Source organism: Falco biarmicus, chromosome 7, assembly GCF_023638135.1.
Source record: "Falco biarmicus isolate bFalBia1 chromosome 7, bFalBia1.pri, whole genome shotgun sequence".
Classification (NCBI taxonomy): Eukaryota; Metazoa; Chordata; class Aves; order Falconiformes; family Falconidae; genus Falco; species Falco biarmicus.
Genome location: NC_079294.1, coordinates 70,482,546 through 70,502,589, shown reverse-complemented (window position 1 = coordinate 70,502,589; position 20,044 = coordinate 70,482,546). Strand labels below are relative to the sequence as shown.

Sequence of the window (20,044 nt, the reverse complement as noted above, 5' to 3'; positions counted from 1 at the left end):
ACACAGACACAAAAAAACCCACAAGAAGGCTGAGAGGAGGACATGTGCAGAGAGAACTGAATGTGAGCATGGGGTTAGAAGTGTGAGGGAACGTCAAATCAAGGAAGCAAACGTACCATTAGTCGGATGCTTTGCAAACGACACAGAAAATCGTTTTACGGCTGGCATAGACAAGAGCTCTGAGGAAATAAAAACAGATCATCTCAGTTAACAGCCTGCTTCTAAGGATCCCCCGACCGTCATATGCTTGCAACTAGCCTTTCAGGTTCACCTTCTTCTTGACCCCTGTAACTCGTGGTCCCGGTGGCACTTCTGTAGCACCCCCGGCACTCTCTGTCTGTGGGTCTGGCTGAACCTCTCGGCTTCTTCACACTCTGCCAGCTCCCCGCTCCCTTGCACTGCCCTGCCAGGGTCTCCCCTGACGCTACAAAGACCTCAGCCACGCTCTCTCAGTCACAGACAGCATCTCACACCTTCCCACCACACTTCCAGACATCCTGAGAGCGACCCAGGCTCAGCCCAGTGCCAGATGCAGTCAGCCATGCCCACAGCCACACGAGCACACGGCCAAGCAAGCAGCAGCAGCACAGGAGGACAGTTCTCAGGATTCACCTCTGCCCAAAGAAACGACAGCCATTCTGCAGAGGAACTGAAGAGCTCTGGCACTGGTAAGTGTTCAGTTCAGTTCAGAACATCCTCTTAACACAAACTAAACAGAGCTATTTATGAGTTTAGAGGTAAATAGCTGATGAATTGGGGAACACAAGACCCAATAAGACATGCCTCTACAGTTCTGTTGCTCAAAGCATTTCAGTACAGAAGAGGTTTGGGGATACACCTGTCAGAGTGGTCCTCAGGCTTCTCCTGGTCATGTCCCAGGCCAGGTCAAGCTCTCCCATAGAAATCACACATTGGAAAGACAGTGCAAGGACAGATTCTATGTATCTAATGGGTGCAAACAGATGACCTTTAAAATACATGAATTAGTCTCCATATGCACAAAAAAAAAAAAAAAAAAAAAGAGGCTGAAAATTTCAGTTCTTTCCTACTCTGGAAATTCCTCAGCTATCACGGGAAAAAGTGGCCTAGATCAGACCACCTGTTTGTAGGATTTGATGTGAGAACCCAGCCAACTGTACCTTTTGCTGCTATTTAGGAATTTTTAGGAAATATTAGAAAATGCTTTTATTTCTCTTTCATGTTTCACGTGTCCCTTCTACCTACTCAACAGAGTCTGTACGCCTATCCCTCTGCACCAAGGTTAGGAGATACATGCATCAATTTATGGTCCATACCCTCACCGTGCTTCTCTAGCTATATCCACTGACTTGGCCAAATAACATATTTAAACCATCCCTCAAACTTGCTGCAACTTCCTTCACCAGCCTAACAGCCCTAAAAATTGTCTTCCTTTCTTTAAACTCAACAAATAGAGCGCGACCATCTTCCCTGCACATGCAGTCCCTTAGAAGTGTCCAGGTCCTGGAGCTGCAGTCAGCCAGCTCCATTCCACTCCACATCCCCTCACTATGTAAATGCACTGCAACACCGCTTACTGCACCCCTGGCTCCAGGCAAGCCAGCTTCAAACCACAACCACCAGCCGACCTTCCCTCAAGCTGAGATTGGGACACAACTTTCCACTGAAGCGCTCCTTACCTCCCTTCCAGTCCCAAGCAAAAAAAGACTTCAGAAATAAGGGCTATTTTAACTTCACTTGAGCAAGACTTTGATGAAGTGCTGTAAGCCATGCACCATACCTTGAAGCATCACAGCCATGGAAAAATATCAGAGTTCATGCAAAGATGTGCTCCGGAATCTGAAGGTTTTTAAACATTATTAGCCTGATGACTGTGAAAAAGGCCTTGATATAACTGTACTCCAAGAGTCCGCTGTAGCTGCTGTGTCACCGTGTTCAGCTCTAGTGATGTCTGGCTTAAATGCCATTGTTCAGCATCTCATCGGTGCTCATTTACGCAGGAACAGACAGACCAAGGGCTTGTTTCACATTCCAGACTACCTTCCCCAGAAGCTGAACGCCCTTCTGCCTCCTACTTGTTTTTCTAAGGCCCCCACTTCTTCCTCACAATTGCTTTTATTGCAGCAAGGTGCTGGTAGCACAGAGTGCCATAGCACGCTACGAAACACAAAAGAAGAAGTGTAACATCAAGATGAACAATTTTTGGCTGTGCTAGTCATACACTAAGTAAATAAGTCTGCCTTTTAAGTACTTGAGGGTACAACTGTGTCTCAGCACACAGAGACCTGGTCACTGAATTTAGGCTAATGCAGCAGGACTCTGCTCTGGACCTTGAATGCGAGCAGCCAGCTGCAGGCATGCTCCTACCACACAGCCTACAGAGCAAGGCAGCACAGCACCAGGACTGAGCAGAATCTGTTCTGTTCCCAGCTGAGTACAGAGCAAGCAGTCTTTGCTGCTTTTCCCTGAGAATTAGTGCTGCCTTGGATTCACGCTGCTTGCAGAGTTATGGAAGAGAAGCAGCCAGAGCCCTTGCTGGCCTTTTCAGTGGCTCTCCTGGTATTCACACCCCAGTTTTGTGCCAAACCCCATGAACTTATTCTGGGACCTATGAGTAGCCAGCACATGCTGCCTTGAGCAGCACAGACTGTTACCGCAGGGCTTAAAATCCTGCTGGTTCACCCTCCTTGTCTCCATCACTCACAGCCTGCTGTGTGCTAGGGAGCTCCCTGAAGAGGTGAGAAGCAAACCACTTTCCCCTTACACAGTGAAAAGCAGCACGGAAACCCAGGATGCAACAGCGTTCCAACAGGTCTGAGAATCGGGCAGCATCTTTCCCCCCTGATTTGTTAGGCCGTTTCCCTTGCCTCAAACCTGGACAAAAATCCAAACAAACCAACCTCCTGTTTTCTCCAAAGGCCCCATATTACTGCCTTGATCATCTCCCCACCTTGTAACCCACCAGTGCTAGTGTTCTTTATGATCGTGGTAAGAAAGGTACTCGGACTCTAAAGTAAAATACCATTTGTTTGAACTAAGACAAAAGGGAAGAAGAGAGGACAGATAATCTTATATTCACTCAGGCGCTGGGAAGCCCAAGTTGTGCAACATTAGGTGGATTTCCAACTAGGGCACAGCACGCTGTGCAGATCCAGCCCATGGGGCAGTTTGTTCAGTGCTGCTCAACTCAGCATTCCAACTAACGGCACGTTAACCAGCACTTCCAGAGTCCCAGTGCCTTTCTCACTGGAATCACAACAGACACTTGCACTTGTGCATTACATCCCTCCAGGATATCTCAGTCTTTCCCTGTGCTCCAATTTCCTTGAGAGCAGCAACACAGCATCTGCTTCTCAATGTGTAATGCACTAGTACCGACTGCAGATCAGTTCACAGCTGGCAGCACAGCCTTCACTTTTATACTAATGACCCAAATACATTTTAACAGATTGTCTTGCTGAACTTTAAGGCAGTTTCTGCAGAACTGCACAATAACTAGACTTTCCGGTCCTTTGGCAGTATTTCATTCAAGTATCCCACTTACCTCAAGCATTTCAGGCATATTACACTTGCTTTCTGACAGCTACCTCGGACCCTTCCGTATGCCCAGCCTTACTCTGGTGCCCGTCTCATCCACTCCCCCAAGCACATCATTCTGCCCTCGGGACGGCTCCATCTTCCATAGGGTGAGGATTACTGTCTCCACAAAAGCTTCATTTAGCCTCAGCAAGATCCCAAGGTAAGCAAGATGATGTGATATGCTGGATATCCATACCAGGACAAACCTATTTAGTATCTAGACCAATAAATCCTCCTCCACAACAGCAAGTAGTATTAAAATGTCAGACCAAAGTCAGACCCCAGAAATACCATACATCAGCATAAAATCCTCACACAATGTCAGCTCCTGTCTTGTCCTAGCAAGGACCACGATTTCTTGGGATATGATAAAGTGCATTACTGTAGATGCAGCGAATATACACATTCAACTGTCATTCTTCTTAGCAGGCTAAGTTTGCCTCAGTAGCATCCTGAGACACCAAAGTCCACAAATCAATCACCTGCTGCACAGGGAACACACATACCGTCTTTGTATGTCAGGCTGCTGGCAAACTTTTTGCCATGGCTGCGTGCGTAGTCCTGGAGGTTGGGGGCACTGGAGGAGCCTCCCAGCACAGTGGTGCTAAACAGGCCGGTGCACTGTGACCCTGGAAAGGCATGGAAGGTGTTAGTATTGTATCTCCACTGCATGCAACTACAGAAAAGCAGGGTTAGTCAAAGAATGAAGAATGAACTGGCCACTTCACAGGCAATCTCAGGTAAAAAAACGATGCTGGGGAGGATAGGGAGGCAGTATTCCCCGTTCTAAATTCAGTAGTGCCAAATGCACAACAGACAGCCCAAAACTCAGCACCAGGAAAGTTCCTAACTCCGTCCAGGGTTTTATTTCCAGAGAGAGACACCTTGACACCCTCCAGTCAGCAAATCTACATACTCAGAAAAGCCAGGATGCCAAATCACTGATGTTCCTGTCACAGGGCTTCATTTCTCTGCTGTTCTGCCCTTTCTCTTTGGAAAGTTCCTTTTTCTGTAGGACACCAAGAAGAAAGGACTGCTTGATCTGTTAATCAACAAAAGTGGACTAATCACTCTATCAAGCAGTAAGGAAAGCAACGCGACCACAGAGCTTTCTTTCACAAGCTGCTGCCCAGATGATATTTCACATCCACTTGGTCTTTTGCTCCTCCAGAGCAGGTCCAAGTGCTCCATGAACTACCCTTGCAAAGCAGCAGATGTGCACACAGCATGGAACGTGGCTTACCCTATGGCAAGGAATACAGCATGCAAGACGGGCTCGTGCATAGAAGGGCAACCTAACAGCGATGGCTTTGGCAACTGCTGGTGTTTGCTTCTCCAAGGCACAGTGTTCTGCAGAGTGACTTGACTTTATGTGATATTTAGGGAACATCAGGCATTTGAAACAGGATTCTTTCCACTGAGGAAAGCAATCACAAGTGAGACAAAACTTTATTATGAGCCAGACAAAGCCACTGATGGGCTATAAATTCTCCGCTAAACTGTCTTGATGCTGCATTCTGTACTGAGAATACCAACTGTTAAAAATAACATTACTCTTACATACAAAAGGCTTCCAGAAACAAGCACGTTGATCTTGTTCCACCTTGTCTGCCAAGGCAAAAAAAAATGACATATTGCCTATTAGTATTTAACTCGAACAGTGCAACTGTTACTACTGTTAAAAAGATCCTGCCTATATTGCAAGAAGTTCTTGATTCTAAAATACAGCATCAGAGCATGACTTAGGTTGGAAGAAACCTCTAGAAGCTTCTTTCTCAACGCCCCAGCAGCAGGGCCAACTTGGATCAGCTTGTTAGGGTTTGTCCAGTCAAGTTCTGAATAGCTCCAAGAAAGGAGATTTCACAACCTCTCTCGGCCCCTGTTCCAGTATCTGGCACATTCATGGTGAAAAATTTATTCCTCCCAGCTAATGGGAATTTACTCTGCAGACACACTGCAGCTTGTGTCTATCGGTTCTCACCCTGTCACCACCCGCCTTGGAGGACAGTTTGTCTTCTCTGTAACCTCCCATGTAGGTGGCTGAACAGCAGTAAGGTCTTCGCTCCCCTCCACTTCTGATCTGAACAAGCACCACTCTCTCAGCTTCTCCTCCGAGGTCGCGTGCTCCAGCCCATCCGCCCCCACTGCCCCTTCCCGGGCTCACACCCGCTATATCCACCCCCTTCTGGCACCAGGGAGCCCAGGGCAGGACAGCAGCGCTTCAGACAGTCTCACAAGGGGTTAATAGAGGGGAAGAACCAAATCCCTCAGCCTGATGGCTGCACTCCTGCTAATTCAGCAAAGCATGCTGTTGGCCTGTGCTGCTGGAAGGACACACTGCTGCTTCATGTCCCAGGACCCCAGCTTTCTCTGCAAAGCTCTTTTTTAGCCAGAGCTTCTTTGGAAAAAAACACACAGTTCCTGAGGTTTGAGCTATTCACACATAAGCTCAGTCTAAGCTGATGACATCTGCTGCTGGGAACAGTGGAGGATGACCAAAAGGGTTCTTGTGCACGGAATTTAAGCTATTCCAACACCATGACACTGCTGGTAGCTTTTCACAGGACAGACTAACACATATGTGTCCTTGGACAAACAGGCAAAGAACTGATACACAAGTCTTAGAAAATTTCTCCTAATGCCTTAAACGGAAGCTCAGTGCTGACTCAGCATGAACCGGAATCTGTCACAACACAAACAAAATTTTGTCAAGCAGCAGCCGGCATGATGCTCCTAATCATCCTTCCATGGCTTGAAAGCAAACAAACAAAATAAAAAAAAAACTCCAAACCCAACAGACTCATTTACTGGCAGATAAAAATGGAACAGAAGATTTTTATGACTTTCTATCTTGAGCAACCTCATGTCATTAATTATAAAGCTAAGGATACCCCCATGCTTCTGCTATCCTACAGCAGACAGAGGCATTTTGCTAGCACCCTTATGCCAGAAAAGAATTCACAAAAATGACTCTATGGATGACAGCAATTGTCTACAGTGAACTCTAGGAGACCACTGTAGGCAAAGTAAACACACACACGTGCATCCTAAAGAACATAATGGTATACTAGCCATTTGGATTTAATTTGGACAGCAACATTTGCTACTGTATGTGCTGGATCTTTTTTGCGTATTTAATTTTCAGATGTACTTTCAAAATTTCAGATGTTTAAAAAATGGACATCCCTTATTTCCCTATGGGAGTCTAGCACAAAGCTTCATGCCCACTGGCAATACAACACCTCCACTGCTCAAACAGCAAGGAGTGATGTTGCCCCATTTTAAAGTGTTCTTGCAAGCAAAGAAAGGCACTGAAGCTTCTCTAGGCTCCTCAAGCTAGAAGCACACACGCTATTGCAGACAATCCACAGTAATGCACGCGCTCCTGCCCAGAACAACGTGGCACACTCTGAAGCACCACTTTGCACAGACAAAGCAGCTGCAGCCCGCCCCTCTTCCAAGCAGACACTTCAAGGCATTTTTTTAAATTACAGTAAAGACACAACTCTGGCAGGTATGGCAGCAGGGTGGTTACGGGAGCTCTGTCCTGCTCCCCGTTCCTGCATGGCTAAACACACGCGGTTATACCTGATGTTCTTCCAGAGAATCCATTCTCCCAGAGATAACGATAGCCAGCCACTGACAAGGTCAGGCAACAGGAGATAGGATCAACTTCAGAAAAGCTCAGAAACAGCAGGCAGTATCTGAATGAACCCCCTCATCACACAGCTGCTGAGACAAGAATTAAAGCCACAGCTCAAGCTCCTGTGAGTTCTATATTATTTCTCACAGAGAGCGCCCATTTCAGGTCCTAAAGGGGGAAGAAATTAGATTTCTACAAAACAAGCAGGAAAGGAATCAGGAAGATTCCTTGAAGAGCTTGACTTTTACAGGTAAAGAAGCATCATTCTTCTAACAGTTCTCAGGTTAAGAGAAACACAGACAGCCTAATAACCAGGGACTGTGCAAGCTGGTGTTGCACCACAGGTCTCTCCTGCTCAACCCTTCTGCGCCTGCAGCTGCCAGACGGAGAGAAGAATGATGGCTGGACTGAGTATCCAGCTGGAGGTCTACTGTCACAGGTGAGGTCTATCATTCCTACCCAAAGTTTCGTCTTTGCAGAGCTTCACAGTTGGGAGAGACCAGCACAGGCTTCCCAGCAAGGCGAGTCAGGCAAGGACCTGAAATTAAACCGGCTGGGATTACATTACAAAATTTGTTGTCAAGGAAAAGCAGTACTGTACAAGGGTCCAGTAGAGTAGTAGTCTTCTCTATGGCCAAAACAGACATTCCTCAGAAAGCTGAAAAAGGCTATAGTAAATAGGCTGTAATATCTGCTTTCCAGAGCATGTGCCTTCTGGTATCAGACATCCAAACAGCAAAGATTGTTTGCACGTAGCATTTGATGTACTCAGTAATTCTCCAAGCAGATGCACTTCCTTGACTGTGTGCCATCTCAGAAATTCTCATATTGATTCACATGGATTCACAGAATAACCACAGGTTTCTTGAAGACTAAGCAAGGCAGTCTGTTACAGCTCACTTAATCCTGCAGGGGGTCTGTGAAAGGCAGAAGTAGATGCACCACATGAAATAACACATTCAAAAACCACTATGGCCAAGGCTATTGTGCCTTTGTGAAAACAATATGCATCAGCCATTCCTTCTTAGATTTTTCCAACTGGCTGGGAGCATAGCTGGCAGACTCCAGGGATGCCTCCTAACGACTCTGAGGAAAATTCCCTTTACCTGGTAAGAATTAGCTTCCAAAGCAGCAGCTCATTCAAAAGTGACAAAGAAATGATCAGGCCTTTCAGAAATCTCTTAGCTGCAGGATATCCACGTAACAGAGTGAAGAACTGATGAGTCAGAACTGCTGCAAGTCTAGAGCCATGCCATAATGCAAATATGTTTTTAAAGAAAAGGAAAGTGGGCATAACTTGGGCATTTCCACCTCCTGGTGCTTATTAGTCATCTGCAAGATGTAGGTTTCATAGCTATCTGAACGTCATGACAGCAAATACAGCTTTCCAGTTTCCAAGTACAAGGAATGGTACTCTCAAGACAGGCAGCGAACACTAAGCACCCCAACACATTCTCTTCTGCTGGCTACCATGCAAAGGATGGCTAACCAGGGATTCAGGCTCAATTAGGGAGCTGTCAAACACCACTGCAGATGACAGATCTTTTCCATACAAGAGATCTTTGTCAATCAAAGTAGAAATAGAATAGTCTTACATGAAGAGTAGCTTTGCATGTAAATTACTGTTTTACAGAACAGAAAGCATGGTAGTTCTCAAATAAAAGATCACTTCCTACTAAGTTCAGAAATCATATAACAAATGATAGCAACACAGAACCAGAAGGCCAACCTGCAAGTACACAGCTTGCTCTGTTGCTCCCATACTATAAAGGAGGAAAAGTGCATCTTCTGTTGCTAGAAGGTGAAGGAGAAGATCATACACAAATGGAAATACAGCAGGACAGTCTCCACAGTGGTCTAAATGGTAACACTAAAAGAAGACATGATACACACAGAGACACATACAAGGAACTTAAGCCAGATGTATATGCAGGGAGACAGACAGATGCCCACAGAAATACAGAGATACAGGTGAGCAGGCTGGTTACAGGTCAAGTACAGTACCTAAGCCACTTTGCTTCATCTCAGAAGACTGCCTGGAATAAGTGCTGAAGAGGCGATAACCTCCTGATTTGGAAGAAGATTCAGAGAGCACCTGCAAAGACAGACAGTATAATCAGTGTTGTGCTCTAAGGTACCCACTGGTCTCAAAAGGCTTGATACAGCAATGGAATGTAAAGAAAAGTACGTCTCTTCCTTAAAATCACAATTTTCAAGAAGCATAAAAGTACTCATATGCTAAGGCTGTGACAGTGCACACTCAATTTTAATTTGAAGTTTGTGTTGGGCTGTGGAAGAGCAGTGATTTCAAAAGTATGAAGGGTTCCTTGTCTCCCAAGACTCTTGCTGGGATCACTGGGACACAGAGTTCCTTCTTTAGCTGCAGGGAAGTATATCCCCTTTAACTTAGTATGTGCCTGCTACAAAGAGCCCCTGAGCGCTGCATGGAAGGATTACATCATGGGTGACACAAAGATGGAACCAGCTACAAATACCTCAAGCCCTAACTCTCTGCTTTTACTGGTTCAGAGAACAGATGGTAAAAAGGCCTGTGAAACCCCTCCAAAAGGAGGAGCAATTCTAGAGCACTTTGAAGGTGCCAGCTACCTGCGGACTGTGAAGCTAGTAGCCTTATGACACATAACAGCCTCGAAGGAGAGAAGTAAGGACAGTAAAATCGATCTTTGTTATTTTAGCAGATCAGTGAATGGGACAGACAACACTGACAGTTTAAACACTCCATAATAAACCCACTGGTTAGCAGGGACCTCCGATTTGCATGACATCTTAGATGGGAGACAGGAACAAGATACATGGAGCTGAACTGCGAGAGGCAAAGGCTGGAGTCTATGGGAATGCAAAGATGTCTCCGTGGCTAGGTGAACAGGTTGCACATAATCTCATTGCTGGTTACACTGATGCCTCTACAGAGCACGTAATCCAAGTAATGCTTCTCTTTCTCAAGCATTTCCTTACTTGCTCTTCCTCATCGATTCCTCTGACCTGTGTTCCCCTTGTCCTTCCTCAATGAGGATGAGTCTGGGAGGTCTACCTTCCAAAAAATCCCTCCTTAATTTCTGCAGATCCTTTCCCAGAATCAATTCCAACTCTGGCACATTGAAAGAAAAGCCAGGAAACCAAAAAAACAAGCAAAAGAACTTCCTCAGAACAACCAAGAGCGCCCATCACACTGTTACCTCCATGGACCCTGTCTTGCGGTTCCTGATCAGCGGCGATCTCCGATGAATGCTGACCGGTTCGGAAGGCTGCGGGGACCTTTGCTGTGCGCGGTCTGGCTCATCCGTGCCCTTCTCTTTGGAGAGGTCCTCCAGGCTGCCTTGGTCCGCCTTCTTGTCCTCATTCTGCAGCAAGGAAACATTGACACCTACAGGCACGTGGCCTTGGCCAGCGCTGCCCCGCCACCGGCTCCAGCCTTGGGTCTCCCAGCTCTGCGGAGCGAGGCAGGATGCCAGCGCGCTCAAAGGCTGCCTCAACAAACCCTCGGAGCGAGGCAGGGAACACAACTCGCTAACAGCCTGCGGGCGCAAGAGAAAGGAAAATGTACCGTGGGAGAGCGGGCAGCGGCAGAGGCCGGCAGAGCGGCGAGCCCAGCACTCGCCACGTCCCCGGCGGGCAGGGCAGCCCGTGGCCCAGCAGGGCAGCGTGCTCACCTCTGCAGAGGCGGGCCGAAAGCCAAACCCCGTGGGCACGTTTCTGTCTTCCTCACAGCCTTTCACGCCAGGGCTGAAATGCAGCTCCACATGGAAACGCTCTTCTGAAGAAGGGTCCTGTGAACACAGGGCAGGGGGAGTAAATCAATACACAAAAAGCAGTCCTGCTGTCAGCACAGGCCGTGTCGGGACCCCGGCCACCTGCCATGCCGGTGCAGCACGCATCCCAAGCGCATCCTTTTGGAAGGAAAGCAGAAGCAACAAGAAACCACAAACATAATGGCTCTAGGTTTGTCTCATCCAAAAGGACAGCCCTTATTAGCACGAAGCTGAGGCATTCAAATTGTTGTTATTTTGTGACAACAGCCACCAGAGGACCAAAACAGAATCAGGCTATACACATGTGTGTGTGTGTAGGTATGTATATAGGTAGATTAGATACACACAAACCTAGAACGTAGCCCCTTCCAATCCACTCCTGTGGCAAAACCAGCACACGCTGGGGCAAGGAGAGACTGGTTCCCTCCTGGACCTTTAGTCAGGTTGTTCCAAGATTTAGGTCTCTAATGTTTTCTTTTTCTTTTCCTTTTTTAAAGGAAGCCAGAGCTTTTACAGTATCTGGAGCTAATGATTTAAAACCACAAGTTTCACCATCTCTTCTTACTAAAAGATTTACACCACTCCAAAGAGCTCTACCCAGACTTTTTTTTTTTTTTTTTTTTTTTTTTTGACAAACAGCACTAGGAAGCATTTCACTTCTACCATCAGAACCCCACATCAGCTTGGTGAATACAAGATTCTAACCGCAGCGTATGGAGGAGCGGGACTGCTCCCCTCACCCACCGCAGCCTCCTGCAGTACGGGACCTGAGCCACAGGACCTGGGATTCAGAACATGCAGTTCAGTGCCAAACCAAGTTACAGTCATCACCACCAGCTTCCACATTCGGGCTGGTTTTTAAATTATTCTCTTTACTTCCTGAAGATACCAGTATATAGTTCCCTAACTGTATCAGTATATTTTTAAAGTAACTAAAGGTTACGAATGTGGAATTTCTGGATATTTTCTAGAAATATTTGGAAAAACCTGCCAAATACAATTTGTTTTTATTTATTTTTTTCTACTGTTCATTTGTCATTAATATTAAGAAACAGCAAATTATTTTGTGGTAGGAAATGCTTTAAAATAGATAGTATCGATCACATAAGCTTGGTGTTACTGCTCAGGGTGGCACTCTGCTTACATGTAACAAGCATTAACTGGGTCACTGCCTCCCACCTAAAAATAAAATCTAGCGGCTGTGTTAATGACCTGTCCATCTTTATTCACAAGCAGAGAGTGCTCAGGTTACAGACTTCCCAGCTGAACCGCCTCTTGGTGACTGCCCCTTGCATCATGGCAGGAAGTATTTTATCCTACAGCTATATCCCTCACCTTGTTGTTGTCCTCGTAGAGCATGATAACAATCTGGGTCATGTAGTTCAGCTCTGAGATAGCACTCAAATAGTCCATGGCTCTCTTCCACTGCTGGTCTTTGTTTTCCTGATATATACACATAAACAGTCGCATGGTATAAGCAACAGCAGACACCTTGCAGCATTCAGTGAAATGGGTCTGAGAGACTTTGTCTCTCCACAAGATAACAACATTGGCAGGACAAAAACCACCTTGCTTAACTTGTACAGAGAGAGATGGCCTTCAGTGGGGTGCTTACAGTAAGGAGCAACTGCATAGAGGGACACTCAGCTACCCACACAACCCACGTGCAGATCTGAGCACATCCAGCTGCCAGCCCTGCTATGCCATGCTGACCGGAGAAAAGCATAACCCACAGCAGGTCCCCAACACAGTTATTCTTAAGTAGTGGCCTCCAGAATGGAATAGTTTAGAGAAACATAGAAAAAAGCACAAGGGATGAACTTGTGCTAAATAAGGGACCAAGTGAAGCTCCTTTTACATGATGCTGAATGAAAAGTCTACAGAGCCTCGCTGGACCCTTGGGCTCGACAAGGCAGGGCAGCCCACCCCTCATTGCTTCCCAGCACTGCTGGGGAATGGCCATACCTGAAGTGCCACTCGTGTTTGCTGTGGAGCATCTCACCACCTTGACAGACACGGAATAAACCCCACCGGTACAAATGAACCCAGATGCAGCTTAATATCCCTGTGCTGGCAACACAGCATCCTCTGACACTCAAGTGGGGGAGTGAAGTAGCATCTTACTCAGTGAGCAATTCAGAGGTACTTGCAGGATCACTGACTACAGATACAGTGAACTTCCACAGACATCAGAAACGACGCCTGCTAAGCAAGCCCAAATTCTTAAGGAGTTTCAGAACACCACGCTTAAAAATGGACAGATAAATCAGAAAGCCTCTTGAGGAGTCTAAAGCAGAGCTGTTCTCAGGGTCTGCACGCCAATTCCTTCAGGAGGCAGGTTATAATAGCAAGTGAAGGTTAGACTGGATGAGTCACTCCCCTAAAAATGTGTCATCGGTCCCTCTGGTAGGGAGCACCCACTATGCATTTGCGACCTCAAATCTCTTCCTCTGTAAGCAAACTGATTTTCTTGACTTCAAATTGACAGAATGTCACTAAAGAATAGAGCCAAGCTCTTGAAATAAAGGGTTGAAGGAAGCAGGAAGAGAGAAATTCCCTCATCCCCATTGTCTCATACTGCTATCCTCCTACACAGGTAAGTCGTCTACTCAGCTGAAACCAGCAGGACAGCTCTTGGAGAAAACATGCCTCTGTTACAAGCAAGGCAGGCAGTGTCAGGACTGAGGAAGAACAACCCTCCTGCATGCCAGAAAGGCAGGAAGCTGCAGCATGCAAACACAGCAGAGATGGAGTCGGCCAGAGGCCACTGATGCACATCATTACTGGGGGTGCTGGCTAGAGGGGCAACCTATGAACATACACCGTCCACCTGGGAAAGGGGCCACTGAAAAAAAGCAGGGAGGCTTACTCTGTGAGCATTGCTGGGACACTTACATCCAGGAGCCCCCCATAGCGGAAGATACTGAGCAGAGAGTGCACATGGCTCTCACTGGTGAAGTAGAGCCGTGTCCGAACATGGCGACCTGGTGACAAAACTCCTCTTGAGTACCTAAACCAAAACCAGCGCAGTGTTACTCGCAGCCTGTCAATGAATCGCCATCTACCATACAGCAGCGTTTCTGCAGGCTTAACGGAGTGAGATAACCCCGCACTGGGAACTGTCAGAGAGCAGCAGGAGCTGAACAAACAGTGAGAGCACTGGGCACGGAAGCAGCAGCTTTTATGGAATCCTAACGAAGACACATGGTGGGGCGGCCGTGGCCTCAGCATACTAGCACTTGCCCCTTGCAGAGACAGGGATCAAGGCACCACCATCCAACGACAACAGGTTTAAGCTTCTGTGGCACGCTGCTCCTGCTCAGCAGTCTCAATGTGCCTTTCCATTTCCCTTCTAGTCCCAGGAGCATCAACATGCCTCCGTCTTGGTGTGTCCTTCAGTGTATGTTCAATGCCTCCTTCCACACCAGTACACTCTCCTGGTGTGGTTCCCACACCCTGCTCCAAAGCTGCCCTCCCCACCAGCAGCAGCATGCAGCACAATCCTTACAAGGGATGTAGTTTGTTGACAGACTCATCTTCATGGGTTCTCTGTAGGTCCAGCTGGATCTTTTTAATGAGAGGAAGACAAAAGCCAATAGCAATCTCCAGTTTCTCCTCCTTATTAATCCCATATTCCTGCAGGAACAAAACAACAGATAGCCTTCAGCCCTGGTTCTTTGCCACATCCTCATATGAAAGGAGGCTGGACTTCAACAGTCCTGTCCGCAAGCACCCCGACAGCTAAGCAAGGACAGAAAGGGAAATGTCACTCAGCACCTTTCTCTTTTTTATCCCCCACACATATTGCAGAGGGCAACAGAGGACAGAGACTCCTCCAAAAATCCCAGTCTGACCAGACATGACTGTCAGTATTCTTCCAACAGCTGAGAGGGACAAGTACCATCAGGGAACCTCCTCTCATGACACACAAACTCATACCCTCACCTGGCATGAGCATTAATGCAACAACTGCTATTTGCAAAGATTAAACTTCAAGTGCTACGTTGGAAATAGCCAAACTGCATCTCATCAGAAACACTGTGGACAAGTTTAGAAGACCAGTTCTGCTCTACACAGGCACAAGTGCAATTGGACCTTGCTGGTAGAAGTTCATCCCTTCCAAAGGAACCATTTCTGCCAGAACAACGGTGAATACAGAGATCCGTTGCATGGCACTCCTTTGCCTTCCCATGTTCATGGGCACAAACTTTGTGAGAAGCAAGCCCACCGTGCAAACTGAACAAGTTCTAGTTTGACAAGAATATCATACTTGCCAGAACAAGCCTCCACCTTCAACACAGAAATCTCTCTTCCCCTGCACCATCTTATACGTGGAGAATGGGGTGTTGCTACAGCACACACATGCAGCTTGAAGCTGGGCTGTAATGCACCATGATGGATGTGGAAAAGCTTCTGCATCAGCTGTTCATTATTCTGATGCTGTCAGAATCCTCACCCAGGAAGCCCTGCCACATCTTCAGTCAGAAATGGTTTTAGCCTTATACAACCACTAAGAGATATACCTGTAACATGCAGTCTTGAGAGTTAATGTGGAAGAGAATAGAGAAAAAACAAGACAGGGAAATGATCAGAAACTGACACCACAAGACATCGTCACGCAGGCAGGACAGGCTATACCTGGGGTATGATCACATCTGCCAGGGCTTTGGAAAGTTTGAAGAGTTCAGCTGTGCCTTCCAGTTTCAGTGCGCAGTTGTGCTGTACATCATACTTGATGCAGTCATAGATATCAGGGATCTTGCTGATGTCGTAACGCCCATTCTTCATGCGGAAATCTCGCTCCAGCTTACTCCAGCGTTGCAGCATCAGTTCTAAAGTCTCACTGTGGTACAGCTGCAGGTCTAAACAGCAAAGAACACGAAACCACATTCACGCCCTGACCTGCGTAGATTTCAAGTGACAGCTGTAACCGACTTCTCCCAGCACAAAACAGCTCTGATTAGTATGCCACCCACAGGAATCCTAGACTGGAAAAGCCACTGGACCTGTTGCAAGGAGTTTTAACCTGCAGGAACAAGCTATTTCCAAAATATTTGATAGAACTGCTTGCCTGTTGACTTACATCTGCCATAAATCATGTGAAATGTTCCACAGATGCCTTTTTAAAACCCCTGCACTGTTACTAGGAAAGATCTTAGAGATGAGCAAAACGTGACTGAAAGGTTTTTTGTTTATAGTCTTAAGCTTCACTTCAGGAAATGCCTGAAAAAAATCAGGCTATACTGCTGCTGTTTACATTTGCTCTAAACCTAAGATGCACGTATAATTTCCTTTACATTAAGGCTCTCTTTAACAGCAGTTAAAAGTGATTCAAATAAGAGCCTTCTACATCAATAACAGAGAGAATTTCACTTTAGAATTTCTTTGCTACAGATAAACACAAACTATAGTGGTGTTTGGGAGCTCTGAAGATGTAACAATACATGAATCCATTCCAGACCCTTTCCCATTCTGATGCTCACCTGCAGATTTGGGGTCTTCAAGACGTTTTTGTATCTGGGACGTGAGATTCTCAATCAGAGTGAACACCTGGTTACAAACCTCTACTGGGTTCTGGATAAATGTCATGGAGTTGAGCAGAGAAGCACTGCCTGTAGGTGCTAGCTGAGAGAAAATACCAGCAGAGATTAGTTAGTATCTTTACCAGCTGGCAACACAAAATGTCTGCCTTTTGCAGCTGTACGTATTTAGGCATGTTTTAAAAACTTCTTCAGGACCAAGCTCAGAGGGAGCAAACAACTGCTCCTATCACATCAGACCTCCACCTACAATATCCACTCTTGTCTCACTTTGCTTCTGTGCTTGAACAGAAGGGCTTCATAGAAATTTCAAGTAGTTCTTTGAGGTGATAAGTATGTTGCTTAATGGTAATGGATTTCAGTCTGGTAATCAGATCTCAGCCTGGGAAAAACAGTGTTTTGGGGACTTGTTGGAGAAGCAGCTATAGTGCTTTTATTGGTTGCTGTGCTGGATGTAGCACGCGCTCTCTACTCTGCAGTTATCAGACACTGACAGGACACAAAAGGGTTTGTGTCCAAAAGATCTGTTCACACATGCACAAAGCACCGATCTAGAACCTGGCAAGGCATACTCCTGGGTCTGCAGCAATTGGGATTGTTTTGGGCAGCATGCAGTAAACTACAAGAACTCTTCTTTTAGCACACCCACGAGAATAAAATGCACTGGGACTTCTAAAGGGAGAGGAAGGTACCATGATGATTCTTGAAGGGGATAGTAGAGCAACACTGGAGATTTTCACTCTAAGAAGGGCAGGGGCTATTTTCACCTGGAGAAGGAGCTATTAAACAGCCGTTTCCCTTCCTAAATTCTGTTTATATTGTGTAATTTTGACCAGAACTGATCTCAGACTAACCAAACTACTGCTCACATACCAGCAGGCTTCACAACAAACCACTGGAGCAATGCTATTCTCCTTCCAGATGCAGAAAACAATAAAGCCACACAGGTGCTTTACCTTTTCATAATCCTCTTCACAGAACTCAGCATCCTTCTGCATGATTTCATGCAGTCGTGCCTTCACTCTGTGTTGACAGCTGCTAAGGGAATCACTGTCACTGTCCAGGAGGCCATTCATATTGGCACTTTTCACCATTTGCACCAGGATGGGGGTCAGCTCTCCTTCCAGGGCCAACAGACCCTAAAGCAACACAAGGACAAGACTTCAGCAATACAAGCAACAAACACTTCTGGTAATTTCATGGCCAGCCTTCAGTCGAGTGAAACCTCAGCTGTCCTTGAAGAGCAGATTTACAGCAACAGCACCTACAGTCACCAGTGACTCTGGCATGCCTCTAGAGCTATCTGAAGCAAAAGGCAGGCTCTGCCTGCAGCAGCTCCAGATTTATCTAGGTAATTATTGAGTGGCCAACTCAGTTTGCTGGAAAATATTGATATAGCAGAGGCTCTGAAGCACACTAAGATCACTACTGGATTCCCTTTGGCTCAAGCTTTAACTGCAGATGGACCTGTCTTCTCCCTAACTCCCAGCCCACACTGAACCAAAGACATTTCATCCCCCTTTTAAATCCAGCAGTGAAGGAATAACCCCTCTGGCTAGGCAGTCATCCAAGAAACACTCATTTTGTAGGCAATTAATACTCAGCAACAGGTTTGATGTTGCTTTAACATCAAACACCAGCAATAATCCATAAATAATTCCTTCCTGGTCAGAGTCCTATCCTGGACAGGATGCTAAAGGTAACATACATGTGCAGCTACGCTGGATTTCCAGTACTGCCCCATGCACTTGCTAATAGCATGGTATACCACTGTCCTCCCAACAGAGAGGGCAAAGCTCCCAGAACAGCTTTTCCCTCATTACCAGAGGTTTTCCTTTAGAACTGGCATATTTTAACACTAATGTAGCCAAACTAACAGATGCCTAAAAGAAAGAAAGGACCTTTGCAAAAGCTGCTGCTGTCATCTGAACTCGTCCCTCATCTGAGGCATAGATCTTGAGATCATGACGGTAGGTGCTGTGCAGCCTGAGCAAGCCACATCCAGGGAAACCAGCGTAATCACCTGGAACAGAGGACAAACCCAAAATTAATATTCTGACTCCTGCAAAACTATCAGCTGAATACGCTGCTTTAGACAACAAACTTTATTGTAGTGACAAAGTTATGTAGAGATTTAATCACTTTCATACCCAGCATTTAGGCTGCTCCAAAATACTCTACCTATACATGATAACTAGAAGTCTGATTCAGGCTTTGCTTAACTTGGGAAAGTTCATTTTGAGGAAAAAAAGTGAGCATTCACCAGTGAAATCTGATGCTGCACAAATTCTGCAGCAATCCTCTCTGAACAGTCTATAATTGTTCTGCTAGCCTCAACACCCCTGTGCAGAATAAAGATGCACACAAAAAATTGCCTCCTGCTTGTCCTCTGCAGAAGAGCAGGTACTGCTGCCACCAGAACTGCAGGCAGAGCTGTTCAGTAGGGAGGCACCAGACTTCCAAAGCATAAGCTGTAGAGCTACAATTATCTTGCGGCACAAAATTGGCTGAGTCAACCACAGAAGTGAGATCAGTAATGGGAGAAAGCAACTCATGCAGCGCTTGAGTCTGACCCTCCAAAGACAGCGCTGTGGTGACTAATTTGTTGCTGCCTGGAATCCCGTGATGATTTTGCCACGGTACCCAGTCACACTGCATGAGAAAACAGGAAAACTGCTCCCAGCCCTGAGCTCACAATTCACAGGATGGGACGGGAGACAAAAGGACAAAGCTTACCTTGGCCACCAGGGTACATACAGCGAAAGGCCCGCCCCAGCTCTTCTGCCTGCACTCTTCCTGCTGGCGTCAGCTCTCCACCCCACTTAAGCACCAGCAGAAGGGATGGGGAAGACTCCCGGCGACCTTCTAGAAGACAAACAGGTACTCACTACATCAGATGTCAAAGCTGAGCTTGCAGAGGGAGAGGAGGGGAGGAAGAAGAGGTTGTCATCAGCACCTTACAGAGCCTGACCCAAAATCCCCAGGAACCAAATCAGCAAGTACGAAATTAAGTCACCACTTTTTGAAGGTATAGGCTGACATTCATGAAATTGGAAGCATAACACTTGTGGCACCATCCAGAGTATATTGGTCCACTACATTACGCGTCACTCCAACCCTTCATATGATGTGAGCAAAGCTAAGGTATGGGTCACTAATTTTGCTTGCACATCCAGAGGCCTATATACATAGGAAGCTGCATGCACTGCTTGAAGATCATGGCAGCAACATCAAATTTCTTTACCTTCATCTTCACTTGCAGCTTTTGGATGTCCATGAGGCAGATAGGTCAACTGAACCTTACGGTTAATGCCAGAAAAATGTCCATACCTGTCACAAGGGAAGGGGGGGCGGAAATTTAAACAAATCAACTCCACTCACCCTTTGCCCAGAGGTCCCTAGGCAGCACACAGCAAAAATACAGCACAGGTAAGAGACTTTCTGCTGCAACACCAATTGCCACAGGACATGAACATTTTTGCCATCTACCTGTGACCCAGCACATACCCTCAAAAAAAGCCAAACAACTCCTC

General features: G+C 46.4%; 1 protein-coding gene across 14 annotated transcripts in view; it reads right to left on the bottom strand.

The window, feature by feature from the left end:
* Nucleotides 1-20,044, bottom strand: part of PPIP5K1 (diphosphoinositol pentakisphosphate kinase 1) — a 48,599-nt gene that overhangs the window by 13,267 nt on the left and 15,288 nt on the right. For 8 of the 14 annotated variants that reach the window (XM_056346422.1, XM_056346431.1, XM_056346421.1 and 5 more), the window contains 14 exons: nt 19,756-19,841; nt 19,248-19,376; nt 18,413-18,534; nt 17,468-17,650; nt 16,455-16,596; nt 15,610-15,833; nt 14,480-14,607; nt 13,867-13,981; nt 12,307-12,414; nt 10,873-10,989; nt 10,399-10,737; nt 9,206-9,296; nt 4,065-4,187; nt 117-179 (listed from right to left, as the gene is read on the bottom strand). In XM_056346422.1, the coding sequence (XP_056202397.1) occupies nt 117-179; nt 4,065-4,187; nt 9,206-9,296; nt 10,399-10,737; nt 10,873-10,989; nt 12,307-12,414; nt 13,867-13,981; nt 14,480-14,607; nt 15,610-15,833; nt 16,455-16,596; nt 17,468-17,650; nt 18,413-18,534; nt 19,248-19,376; nt 19,756-19,841 (1,970 nt within the window). The remainder of the gene's footprint in view (nt 1-116; nt 180-4,064; nt 4,188-9,205; nt 9,297-10,398; nt 10,738-10,872; nt 10,990-12,306; nt 12,415-13,866; nt 13,982-14,479; nt 14,608-15,609; nt 15,834-16,454; nt 16,597-17,467; nt 17,651-18,412; nt 18,535-19,247; nt 19,377-19,755; nt 19,842-20,044) is intronic. The other 6 variants (XM_056346432.1, XM_056346426.1, XM_056346424.1 and 3 more) reach the window with 5 other exon arrangements.